The sequence below is a fragment of the Takifugu rubripes genome, chromosome 15 (genome assembly GCF_901000725.2).
Source record: "Takifugu rubripes chromosome 15, fTakRub1.2, whole genome shotgun sequence".
Lineage (NCBI taxonomy): Eukaryota > Metazoa > Chordata > Actinopteri > Tetraodontiformes > Tetraodontidae > Takifugu > Takifugu rubripes.
The window spans coordinates 12,778,565-12,791,139 of NC_042299.1; the positions used below are offsets into that span (position 1 = coordinate 12,778,565).

At 45.0% G+C, this 12,575-nt stretch overlaps 3 protein-coding genes across 3 annotated transcripts; 2 read left to right on the top strand and 1 right to left on the bottom strand.

The window, feature by feature from the left end:
- Positions 1 to 129: 129 nt before the first annotated feature.
- On the top strand, positions 130 to 3,511 carry kcnk12l (potassium channel, subfamily K, member 12 like). The gene is made up of 3 exons (XM_029848053.1): positions 130 to 815; positions 1,123 to 1,545; positions 1,907 to 3,511. The coding sequence occupies exons 2-3, from the start codon at positions 1,203 to 1,205 to the stop codon at positions 2,911 to 2,913; spliced, it is 1,350 nt and encodes a 449-aa protein (XP_029703913.1). The 5' UTR covers positions 130 to 815; positions 1,123 to 1,202; the 3' UTR covers positions 2,914 to 3,511.
- Positions 3,512 to 3,782: 271 nt separating this feature from the next.
- ppm1nb (protein phosphatase, Mg2+/Mn2+ dependent, 1Nb (putative)) lies at positions 3,783 to 8,686 on the bottom strand. Its single transcript, XM_029848959.1, has 6 exons — positions 7,910 to 8,686; positions 6,942 to 7,513; positions 5,784 to 5,901; positions 5,003 to 5,117; positions 4,867 to 4,930; positions 3,783 to 4,785 (listed from the first exon to the last, which is right to left on the bottom strand). Exons 1-6 carry the CDS (start codon positions 8,313 to 8,315, stop codon positions 4,768 to 4,770), a joined length of 1,293 nt encoding a protein of 430 aa, XP_029704819.1. The 5' UTR covers positions 8,316 to 8,686; the 3' UTR covers positions 3,783 to 4,767.
- A 787-nt stretch (positions 8,687 to 9,473) lies between these two features.
- rtn2b (reticulon 2b) lies at positions 9,474 to 11,791 on the top strand. The gene is given in 7 exon segments (NM_001038228.2): positions 9,474 to 9,557; positions 10,380 to 10,587; positions 10,734 to 10,872; positions 11,167 to 11,236; positions 11,373 to 11,419; positions 11,516 to 11,574; positions 11,651 to 11,791. Coding segments are annotated over 7 exon segments (645 nt in total). The 5' UTR covers positions 9,474 to 9,544; the 3' UTR covers positions 11,760 to 11,791.
- The last annotated feature ends 784 nt before the right edge of the window (positions 11,792 to 12,575 follow it).

A 12,575-nucleotide genomic window follows, 5' to 3' on the forward strand; every position in this document is an offset into this window, starting at 1 on the left:
ATATAGATATTAATAATAATTTTAATTCCATTTTAAAGTCCTAATTTTCTATTATCTGGGCATGGGGGAATTAAGTAAATTTATTATAATTAATTATTGTTTAGTAAAAAAATAAATATGCAAACATCAGTCTGCTCAGCATAAGATACAATAGAACAGTGTGCTGTAATGTTCAGAACGCGTTCAGTATATTAATGTGAAAAGATCCAGATGTGATGCGCCACTGATGATGAAGCCCACTGTCTTTCACACCTGCTCACGTCTGTCACTCAGACAGCAGGCAGAAGGAACACCTGCCATTTCCTGAGGAGATTAAAGGTATGATCTGATGCTGAAAACTGGGAGTCATCGCCCCTGTATCCTCCCACACAGTTGACATCAACAACAAAAGCACCTCTGAAGGGTCTGGAAGCTGAACACCAAGCTCTGATCTCTTATTTTAGCTCATTTAAAGGCATTCTGCTACATATTTAGACAACATGTTGGAGTCAGTAAGAATATGCAGATGGATGCTTCATCAGCCAAACAGCTGATTCCAGGGATGAAACGACTTAACAAAACATCAGGAAATCGAATGTTCTCAAATGCTTTTAAAGTTGAATTGAGCCGAGATGAAGGCTTGTGAGAGAAGTGCTGTACTCAAAGATGGAGGAGGCGGGCTGAGGCATAATGATGTCAGCCTGTGAGAGACAGAACATCACACAGGCTTTTTCAGGCTGCACACACGGGGGCAAAAAGCAACCTGGGAGGCTCCCTGTTGCTGGTCATTTCACACAAATCTGTGTAAAGAGCACAGCGGAGCGGCAAGAGAGCAGGTACTGTGCTTTGACTTTACTTTTAACTTCCATTGATTGAGTTTCTGGTCATAACCGATCATAACTTAAATGTTAGCAGCGTTTATCGTTTTAACAGTAAATACTGTGGTAATGTTGTACTAGCTTGTTTGCTCAAGCAAAATCTTGATAAAGCATCAGGAATGCAGTAAAGTTTAATCTAAAATACATGTTATTTGGTCCGTGTTATTATTTCTGTACAGGCTTTCAAATGAGTGATGAAAAGAACCTCTAGCAGAAATTTTAAATCAAATTCAGGCACTAAATGCAATGCAATGTAATCCAAAAGTCTTCATAGGAGACAGGATGAAGATGAGCCCCCTGAGTGTGTGAAATGTTCCGTGTTGTTACTGTGGCGTATTCGTCCTCATGGCTCGGAGGAGGACTGCCGCAGGCTGCTGCTCCAGAGTCTCCATGAATGAAGACAATGCCCGTTTCTGCCTCCTGGCTGGGCTCATCCTGCTCTACTTGCTTTGCGGCGCGGCCATCTTCTCAGCCCTGGAGCACCCCTCCGAGCTGCGTGCCCGTCACCTTTGGAGACAGCAGCTGGACAATTTCACCCAGAGATACAGGGTGGACCTGGACGCCCTGCAAACGCTGCTGCGCCAGTACGAGGAGGCGAACGGCGCTGGGATCAGGGTGGACACACTGAGACCCCGCTGGGACTTTTCTGGTGCTTTCTACTTTGTGGGCACTGTGGTCTCCACCATTGGTAAATCTGAAACTCTTCCTTTCTGTCTTTTATGCAGTGATAATTCAACAGTGACCTCAATTCCCCAAATCAAATCACCCCGGTATGAAACTGAATTAAATGCAGTCATAATTAAAGGTGAACCATTTAATTTGGGGATCAAGCTGCACACCTAATTCCAGTTAAATCATTTTCACACCATTTAGAAGGATGACGGAGATGAGAGTCTGATTTGGATCGTGCCAAAAGTTATTTTGATTTTGATTCGATTGAGGATTGATGGCGGTCTTATAAACATCTGCAGGTGGAAACACAACCCCCCACCGAGCGTGTAATGAAACCAGGAAAATAAAAAGGTTCATTTTGTGGTTGTGTTCTCCAGGCTTTGGCATGGCCACCCCAGCAACCATCGCTGGGAAGATATTCTTGATATTCTACGGCTTGATTGGCTGCGCTGCCACCATCCTCTTCTTTAACCTCTTCCTGGAGAGGATCATCACCATGCTCGCTTACATCATGCGCTGGTGCCACGAACGCCGCCTGAGGTTCGCCGGCGTTGGAGTGGCGTCGAGGGACGAGTCGTCTGGCGAGGAGGACAGTCTGGAGGGCTGGAAACCCTCCGTGTATTACGTGATGCTGATCCTGGGCCTGGCATCGGTTTTAATTGCGTGCAGCGCTTCAACACTCTACAGCTCCATGGAGAACTGGAGCTACGTGGACTCCCTCTATTTCTGCTTCGTGGCCTTCAGCACCATAGGCTTTGGAGACCTGGTGAGCAGCCAGAGGCAGCGCTATGAGTCTCAGGAGGCCTACCTGCTTGGGAACTACCTTTTCATTTTAATTGGAGTGTGTTGTATTTACTCACTTTTTAACGTAATTTCCATCATCATCAAGCAAACACTCAACTGGATGGTGGGGAAGATGGTGTGCTCCGGCCACGGTCGTCCCTGCTCCTGCTGTGCACCCAGCTGCTGGTGGCCCTGCTGCCCCGACCTCCAGAATAAAAACCACAGCAAGAGACAGGTGCCTGCACGCCTGCGGAAGAAATGCTTAAAACGCAACAAGGTGCAGCCCATTGCCCCCCACTGCCCGGCGGGAAGGCACCGCTACACGGAAGGCTCTGTGGAGACGGTGTGCGACAGTGAGACAGATGCAGGGGCGGCGGCCGGTGGGGGGCGCTTGGGTCGACGTCTCTCAGAAGAGATGATCTCCATCAACGAGTTCACAGCGTCCAACAAGGTCTCTCTGGCGCTGCTGCAGAAACAACTGAGTGAAACGGCTCACCAGGGGCCCCGGCAGAGCTCCAACCACCAAAATGGCTTCTCTGGTGGCGTTGGAGCCCTGGCCTTCATGAATAATCGTCTTCAGGAAACCAGTGCGGATAGGTAGCACCGCCGAGGCGTCGTAGGTTCCCTTGGCTGAAGGCCTCATCTCAACGCCTTCTTTGACGTCGTCATCTGAAAAATAGGAAATATTAGCAGCCGTCAAGCACCTCGCCGCGAAGCTTCATTGGAAGTCCACGCAGACCTCAGCATCAGTCCTGGGCTGACGGATAATTGACGCCATTTTATTTTAAGGCTGAAAAAGAGAGCAGAGAGACAGACGCAATTTGAAGAGAGGTCTGATGTCCTGAAGTGATTGGCTCATACAAAAGCAATCAGATAGAAGAAGCATTGAAGAGACACTGAAAGGAGACTGCTGATTCAAGAGGGCTGCACATGCCCCCAGAGATTTCCAATAAATATAGTTGTACCTGAGGTGGTCATCGTTGCTATTAAACATTCACACAAACAAAATAAAAGCACCTAATTGGATATATATAAATCTATATGGTCAGCCATATTCCAGCCTAGCACAACACAAAGACACGTTTTGATTTGGTGATTGCGCCCCTCTTAATTCATCCAAGAATAAGAGAAAATAATCACAAAAGAACGCCGTGTTCGGAGGCTCTCACTAGAGCACAGCTAATCAGATACTGCCTGCAGGAGATGTCCTCAAGCCTGTAAGTGTTGCACACATACTCACAGGGTCATGAGGAGAGATTTAAGCTTTCCTTGGAAAGCCTGAGGAGATGCTTTACTATGCAAGAAATGCAATTTTAAATCCACCGTGTGTGTGTGTGTGTGTGTGCGTGTGTGTGTGTCACATTTTCACGAGTGCTTTTCCTCCTCTCCCAAAGCACAAAAATGCTCCTCGGGTGATCGCTACATGGATCGCCCTTGGGCATTCAAATGAACAACAATAAAACAGCAAGCTTCACATCAGTCAGATGTTCTTTATTGAGCTCTAAAACAGTTATGACTCTTAAAGATCTATACGAGAGAATATTATTACAATGCACAATAATACCGATAAAATACTCCATCCCTAAATTTCCCTCCTGAAGCTCTTATCAACAGTATAAAAGATGAATAAGGCAGCACAGTCCATGTTGTACAAAAACAAAGAAAACAGACCTCACATGCACTGGTTTGAAGGATTCATTTCTAGTTAAAATGTTTTTACAAGTAGAACCTATTAGAGTAAAATAGAATTTCTGCAGACTGTGATGATGATGATGATGATGTACAGTACAGCACAGTACAGTACAGTATATGCTCTGGAGTCAGTAGGGGCGCTGTAGCCAACGGTCAAAAAAAATCTCTCTTTTTAAAAAAATATAAACTACATACTTAAAATTAGACACTAGCTAAATTTATCTTCGGTAGGAATCTAACTTCTTTGTGGCTTTTGAGATAAGTAGAATTAGGTGGTAGCACTGTTAGCTATGTGTGCTAGCTTTTCTTGAGCACTGATAATGTTTGAGTCATCTTATTTTTCCTATAGAAGACAAGGGGAAAATGATTTTGATAGAAAAGAAATCCTTCTTTTCAATGTGTATTACATCTATTCTTAAAACACAATATTTAAAGTGGAGCCTTACATATTCATACCCTTCTGTACCTTATTTTAACTGAATATACACGTTCACAGTCGACTGTTTTCACTTTGAAATTGAGGCAGAGGTTTGTTGCTGGATCATCATCACTGAGTAGGTTTTACAAAATGTGCTTGTATAAATATAAAATGTATCAGTCTTTATCAGATCTATTTCTTTAATGGCATGTGATGAGATCCTGCCCGCTGGCAGGATGTAAACAAACATCCCTCTGTTACTCATCTCCCTTTTTGTCAAGTTTTACACATCAAGAAACGTTTATATGAATAATAATTACAGTTCCTCCATTGGTCCTAAATAAATCAGCATCCTCCGAAGCCCTGCAAACGGGGGAGAAACGATGCATAAGTGGTCTAAACAAAATTGATTTTTGCTTTGATGCGCGTTATTTAAAAACTCACATTAGGCAACGTGGCCTTGTGTGCTTCTCTTTGTTGGTAATAGGCGGAAATAATGCAGTTTCTTCTGTAATAGAAGAAGCACAGTGTCATTTCCCCATGCAAAAATACCCTTTTAACCCAGTTGAATGCCTATTACTTGCTCTGGATTCCTCCTCCTGGTGGTAATCCTGGGATGTCATCTGACGCCAGCACTGTGAGGACAGAGAGCAGGTCGGGTTCCTCACCTCTGGCACACAGCTCTTCATAAATCTCTGTCAGGGAAGGTTCAAGACAGAAAGGAATGGATTCATTCTGGATGAGATGGGGAAATGGTCTTTTACCGCCACCCAGTTGTTATTGATGGTGTTGCTCTGAGGTTAATGTCTATATCTGTCATCAGTACTGTATTACCACAATTGTTCTAAACAGCTGATTAAATTATTCAGTACTTATTCACAGGATTCACGTTACTTTTTTTCAGGTTCCTCCTGCATAACGAACAAACGTATTCCTGAATTTATTCTGGATGTTTAGAATATTACAGCAAATTTGCTATCACAATCTAGGAAATCTTTATTAGGAATTCTGACAACACTGGGACATTATGGTGTGTGTAGGGTTGATTTAAGATTAATTGCATTGTTCATGTCTGTAATAAAGTTTTATTTCTGCAGTGCAACCGCTTGATTTTTGGACAATAAACCCTCAATATCAGACCAGGCAATGAGACTAACATAGGCTAACAAATTCAACAATAGTGATATAATGAATTAATATTATAAATGATGGTTAATTATTGTGGTCAATGTGCTCAAATGTATTTATTGCATATTTCTACACAGTGTAGTATAACTGTTACTATTATTTTTACTTTATATTAATTAGAAAACAAGGAAAGCCTTTAAAAAACATCACATACGGAAAGATGCCAATAATACCTGCCACTTTGGCCTCCAGCAGGTCCTCCAGCTCAGCCTCCTGATGCAATGCCTCTGCCGACAGCTGGGGGGCTCCAGGGAAGCACAGCAGGATGATGCTGATGTTGTCTAAGCTCCCCTGCGGACAGAAGCGGCGTCAGCCGAGGGAAGTGATTAATGGCTGACCTCACAGGCGCGTACATGTCAGGTGGGATTTCGTCCTGGCTGAGCTGCTTTCAACGATAGCTCATTGTCACCTTGCACGAACGCGGCCGGGTGCCAAAAGACGACTGGGGCGGAGAGAAGAAGACTGTGACATTTTGAGGTTATCCAAGCTGAAACTCTGTTACATAACTATGTGACATGATGGCCATAAGGGCCAAACACAGCGGGAACATATGAGCACATGTGGACAGGATGTTTCTCCTGAAGTGTGCAGTTGAGATACATTAAAATGCACAGAAATAACCGCTGTGCTGCTCTGTCAGTCCCCTACACAGTAGCCTATACAGCATAATATATCAGAGGATGCTGAAAAGATGAAACCTTTATGATATGAGCAGAGTGTCTGTGCTGGGATCATTATTTCCCTTCAATGATGCGAGAGGCCGGTAGAGGAACACTTCTCTGTCCCCGTGCGTCCACCTTTCGCCACTCTTAGATCGAGAGTGGCTGAATTGAGAACCCAGAATAATCCCATTTATCCTGCTCTGACACCTCTGCAGTCTATTTTAAGGTGGGTCCGTCACATTATCACACCATGCTCAGCGTAAAATGAGACTGAACCAAACGTTGGAGAAGATCCTCCTCTTGTGTTGTTGTGTATTTGGAGATATCCAACAAAACACTGACTCACTCACCTACTCTCAGGTCTTCTTGTGTGATCCAATTTAAATTGCCTGTCTTTATAAGGATCCAATTTTTATTTTCCTCAAATTGGAACCCGACAAACCTTAAGACCAAACCAATTGAGTGCAGTCGCAGAATAAAAGATTACGTAATTACATAAAGCCTGATCCATTGAAATTATGTAATATCTGTTTACCCTGAAAGTGAGTTCTGTTTTAATCATATAAAAGGATTTACCTTTTAAACTGTTGAGCATGCAGCAGCGCATGAGTGGTGGATTACTCTGCAGTTAAAAGGGATTATGGTGACATGCAGCGGGCAGATTCTGACCTTATAGAGACAGAGGTCTATGACTTGAGAGCAGACGTCCCTCAGGTCGGTGCACACTTGCAGTCGGTTGTGGATGAAGGCGCACAGCTCCTCGTTACTGATGGTGTCCCACACGCCGTCGCAGGCCAGAACCAGGAACTCGTCTGCCGGCGAGCGCTCTACCACACACACCTCTGGCTCTGGCGACACCATCTGTTGGCTGGGGGTCCGATTCTCGGCCCCCTTGTAGCTGAAGTCCCCCAGAGCGCGGGACACTGCCAGGGATCCGTTAATCCTCTGGATGGTCACCGAGCCTCCAGCGCTCTCAATGCGCTCCTTTTCCAAAGGGCTGTAGGGTTTGTGGTCCTCTGTGGAGAAGCAGACCTGGCCAGAGCGGCACAGCATGGCCCTGGAGTCACCACAGTTGGCAAAGTAGATGTAATACGGCGAGATGAGAGCAGCCACCACAGTGGTGCCGCCCCTCTCCCAGCCTTCTCGGCGGGCTACATTGTGCAGATGCTTGTCCGTTTGCAGGAAGCCCTCAATGATGGCCGCTTTCACCTTCTCAGGGTCGTCCTCTGGTCCCATTCCACCTGTGGAAACAATCAGACCTGATGCTGGAGCACTCCCGGTATCAAATGAAAGCACAACAAACAGAGCAGTGCATGACCTAAATATGTGTAGGAAAATAACAACGACCGTCCCAAAGGGGGGGGGGGCATGGCCATGCAACAGCGCCAGATCAGCTCCCCATTATATATTTATATTTAAAGACGAGGATGCGTTCTGATTTGTATTAACTGTAAATAGTCACCATGTTAGATTCTCAGCATCTTACACAGAAATGACTCCAAATGATTCTTATATAATGAACATAATAATGTAATAAACAGCATCTCATCACATTTGCAAACAAAACCCTTCTACTGATTTGATGTATACATCACTCTATCAGCTATACATATAAATAATTGTCATGTTTTTCTGACCTGTGGCCAGGATTTGACCCAGGAGGTGCTGGGAACAGAATTGCGCCACCGTGCTTCCTGCATGACCATCGAACACGGCGAAGAAGTTCCAGTCGGCGAGCTCGCCCCCCAGCTGTGGCACACAGTTGTGGAAGTCCTCCATGTTGGCCCTCCAGCCTTGCATGCTTGCCAGGGCGTAGGTGAGGCCCCAGCGGGCACAGCCCTCCTCCGCCAGTTTGTCCAGGACTGGCCGGTCCAGATACGGGCTGGGGATCATCTCCTCCTTCTCCCCCTCTTTGGGCTGCTCCCCCTCAGCTGTTCCCCCACGGCCTCCTTTGAAGAACGAGCTGACCCTCTTCTCTGTCTCTTTCACCAGATGCCGCATGAATGCAGGCATTTCCACGCCGCTCTTCCTGGCTGTCCTCATGCTTCCAATGCACGGCTGATGTGACGAGAATCTTCTGGTAGCCCAGCCCTGACGTCCGTGGCTGGGGCGGAGGGCTGAGGCGGGCCTGATGTTGGGCCTGTGCAGTGTCTGCAGAGCCCTGATGCTTCAGGGCTCACAGCATGGCTGCCTGAGCTGATGGATGTTCCCAGTGCGCTCTCCACTCTGCCCGCTCATCTTCTTTTCCTCTCCTCTTCCTCCCTGAAGGCTTCACAAAGGAGCACACGCGGCTGCACTCATGTCTCCCTACTCCTTAGTTCGCTTTCTTCTCAGTGCTGCTGAGATCTTTTACCTTCTCCCTGGCTTTTGCATCCCTCTTCCCTGTTCCAGCAGTTCTCACCGTGCCTTGTTATTTTCCCCTTAACTCCGCTCTGATTGGCTGGTTATTTGTGTGCACCAATCCCTGCTCGGTTTGCATCACCACTGTCATATCTGGGCTCCCTCGCTCCCCACCTTCCTGCCTGCATCTTTGCCCCGCCCACATGTTTGGTAATCTCAGCCTCAGATCGACTGGGATTATAGAGCGCCATGGTGATGGATTACAGGAATGTCAGCCATTTAGTGTTCACTGTTTGACCGACTGTGGTGAATAAAGAAACCAGTGAATCATGTTATTACTTACTGTTATAAATAAACATGGGGAGAGCAGAGATTCATGCTTATGAGCCATTAGATTGTATAAATGAATATGATAATAATAGCAATACTATTACTACTATTAACAGTAATTATATATTTCTGACTATAATTTGATTACTTTACAGCACTGAACATTTCTTTATAATTTAAACTGACCCTGTAAAATTAACAACGGATGTTCTATAAGATTTTCTCTTTTCTGTAATGAAGGCCGCAACAAAAAAACAAAAAAAACGGTAGAGTTCCGCCTGCATATGTTACTTATATCGTGCTAATTGATAATGAATATGATCTTTGAACCTGCTTCTAATGCGGCTCAAGGCCTCTGGGTGCAGGTTAGTCACCAGCTGACTGAGACGGTGAGCCTCTGATAGCTGAGGGACATGTGTGTCGACGTCTCAGGTTCCTGATTTGTGTGTGTATGAATCCAAACAAGGGGTATCCAATAGAGGATAAAATTAGGCCAGCCCGGCCTTATACTGCTGACGAAGCTGAGGGTGCCAAAAAAAGCTCAGGCTGGTGCAAACTGACAGTGGAAGCTGAAGGAAGAGAGAAGAGGGATCGCAGCTGAAATGGCCAGCAAACGTAAGGAAATAAACGGTGGCAGCTTTAGGCGAAGTGAATGGGAGCAGAGGGAGAGGCGGTCTGAGCCCGGATGTCTGGTAGAGGAGGAAGGTGGCTTGGTTCTTCCTCTACTGCTGGGCAGGTGTGAGTACAGAGAGGAGGAGCAGCCAAGAACTGAGCTGCATGACTTTCATTGGTGGACAGTTGGATAAATGAGATGTTTGAATGTTGTAAAGTAAAAGTTCTAAGTGTCTCGGAAGAACGCTTTGTAAAAAAAAAAAAGAGATCTTTAATTGTTTCTCCCTCCGTTCACGTTCAGTATTACCTAAGAAAATCTAAAAATTGGTAAATATGTGAATGTGAAGGCTGTTTAGTGCAGACCCCAAGCTCATCAATTACACACTTACCTTTAGATTTGGTGAATTATTTGATGTGGTTCGATTCAGGTGTCTAATAGGAAAATAATTCATTTTTTAAATCATTAATTACAAGATTAACCATTATCAAATGTGACAGGCATTATGATGCATCCACAGGCATATTTAAATAAACAATAATTACAAGAAAAAAGACATTTTTCAATGGGATGCTCTTCAGTTCAACATGTTTTGGCACACTGGTCATTTTATGAGGTTTGCAACAGTAGGAGCCAAAAGGATTGTGCATTATATTTAGCAGTTTTACCACCAAGACCTAAAACGTCTGGCGTGGGAGGGTGATGTGTCGCATTTCTGTTTCCGCCATAAACAGAATCAGAAACGTTGTCTTCAAGCAAACAGCAGGGAAGCTGTTTTTGTCCTCAGAGGTGACTGACCTAACTGTCCACATACTGTATGTGTCCAGTCATGGATCTGGTGTACTGGCGGGATGTGAGGAAGACCGGTGTGGTGTTCACAGGCCTGGTGATCAGCCTCGCCAGCGTCTTCCAGCTCAGCGTCATCACCGTTTTCTCTCACATCTGTCTGGTCGCCATGTGCGCCACCTTCCCCCTGCGCCTCTATTATAAACTGCTGGAGCTGCTGCGCTGGAACCCCGGGGTCCACCCCTACCAGTGAGTGTGTCAAAGTCAGCTTTTCGTTGATTTTGCCAGATTTGAGAGCAAACTAAATGCTATGGCGCTACTGTCTGCACATCAAAACCATCAACGCTTTACTCCTGTGCCAACATGGGTGAGTAATCCCGGTGCTCTGTCCCCAGGTCATATCTGGACTATGACAGCTCTCTGACTGATAGGGAGACAGTGATGCTGGTAGAGGAGGTGGTTCTACTCATCACTTTTGCCATCACAGAGCTCAAACGGCTGATTTTCATTGGCAGTATAACTGACTCAATTAAGGTAGGTGTGTGTGGCGCTGAAATATCCTGATGGGCCTCCCGCTTCGCCTGCTGGGGGCTGTGAGGTTGTGCAGGGGCAACAGCAGTAACCAAACAAACATAAACATCAACACAGACAACAGTCTTTGTGACCGCATGCAATACATCCTTCCGCCAGGGGGCGGTCAAGATCGAGGTTCACTGTTAGAAGAGCTCAATTTAATTTATAAGCAGTGGTGTGCAGTAACTAAAAATACTCAGATTGGTGAAACTAACTGTGAACATTTTATTTTGTGTGCTTTTTTTATCCTCTCAGTTTGTTGTGCTTCTATATTTGCTGACGTATGTCGGGGCCTTAACCAATGGACTGACTTTGGTGATAAGTGGTGAGTTTACTTCTTCCAATTCGAACATGGATTTGTTTACAAATCCAAACCCCCAAAATCATATTTATAGCTTGAAACTGTAGAAAACTGGTGTCTTCACGGTCACGAATGACTGTATTTCTGCTCTGCTGAACAGCGGTCATCGGCCTCTTCTCCATTCCTCTTTTGTATAAAAAGCAGCAAGTGAGTTTCTGGTCTTTATTTTTTATAAAATCTTGAAAACACTGAAGCTGCCACACTTGGTGGAGGTCATTAAATACTGATCCGTTGGCTTTCAAGGTGCGCCTAAGACGGACGGTCAGAACAGTCAAAGGTTTTGTAAAGAAAATAAGAAACCTGTGAGTAAATAAACTTGTTATATAATTGTTCGTGTTCTTTTCTCTGATTTGGGTTTTTTCCTCTCTCTTTTTTTAGGTGCCTCAGCCTCTATCACTCAATCAGGCCCTCTCTGGTCCCTGAACCTGCCTCAAAGCCTGCTCCTGCAGCAGCCCCATCCCTCAGACAAAAGGCCAAAGCCAAGTAACTCCAAGGACGCACCCAGAATCAGGAATTTGGAGAATGTCGGACTGTTACATCCTCTGTGAGGCCGCTGGAAGGGCACCTCATTTCCATTTCTCTGGCATAATGTTTGTTTATGGGGGCACGATCTAATTGGTCCTGACAGCGAAAACAAAGCTGCCATTCACTCAAGTAGAGGGACTGGAAGTACATGAGGGGAAGAATTTGATTTACCGAGCAGTTTTCTTTGGGCAAAATGTAATGTAAGCAGTTCACAGAGTCGCCCCCTCAGAGCAGGGACAGCACAGTGCCAAAGAAGCAAGAATTACTGATAAAGGGGCCTCGTAACTATTAGAGCAAAGGTTAATATATTGGGCTCATCCTGCACGGACAGATTCAAATGTGCAGATAGATTAAGAAATAGGCGCTGAACATGCAATGAGCGACCTTCACACCAGGCCTCCGTGCCAACATTCTCCAAACTAAACACTGTTGCTGAGGTTTTTTTTGTTTTTTTTTAAATGACCAACATGTTTCTGTGATGACACACGAATCATCTCTTGTAAAAGTTTTGTCTGGGTAGTTGCGTTTGTCGCTTTGAAGCTGTTAAAGAAGACAAACTGCTAACGGCAAAAAACTTCAGATGTATTCTGAGAGCTGTGATATCACCTGAGCCAGTTACCTCTCGTTTTGCGGAGGGGTTTAACCACCAAACTACGTTTAGATTGAGAAATTAAGGAGTTTAATGTTTTCAGAGTTTAAAAAAAAACAAATATATAGAAAAACAGCTGCACTAATACTAACATGTCTTAACATAATCATTGCTCTATTATTTACATCT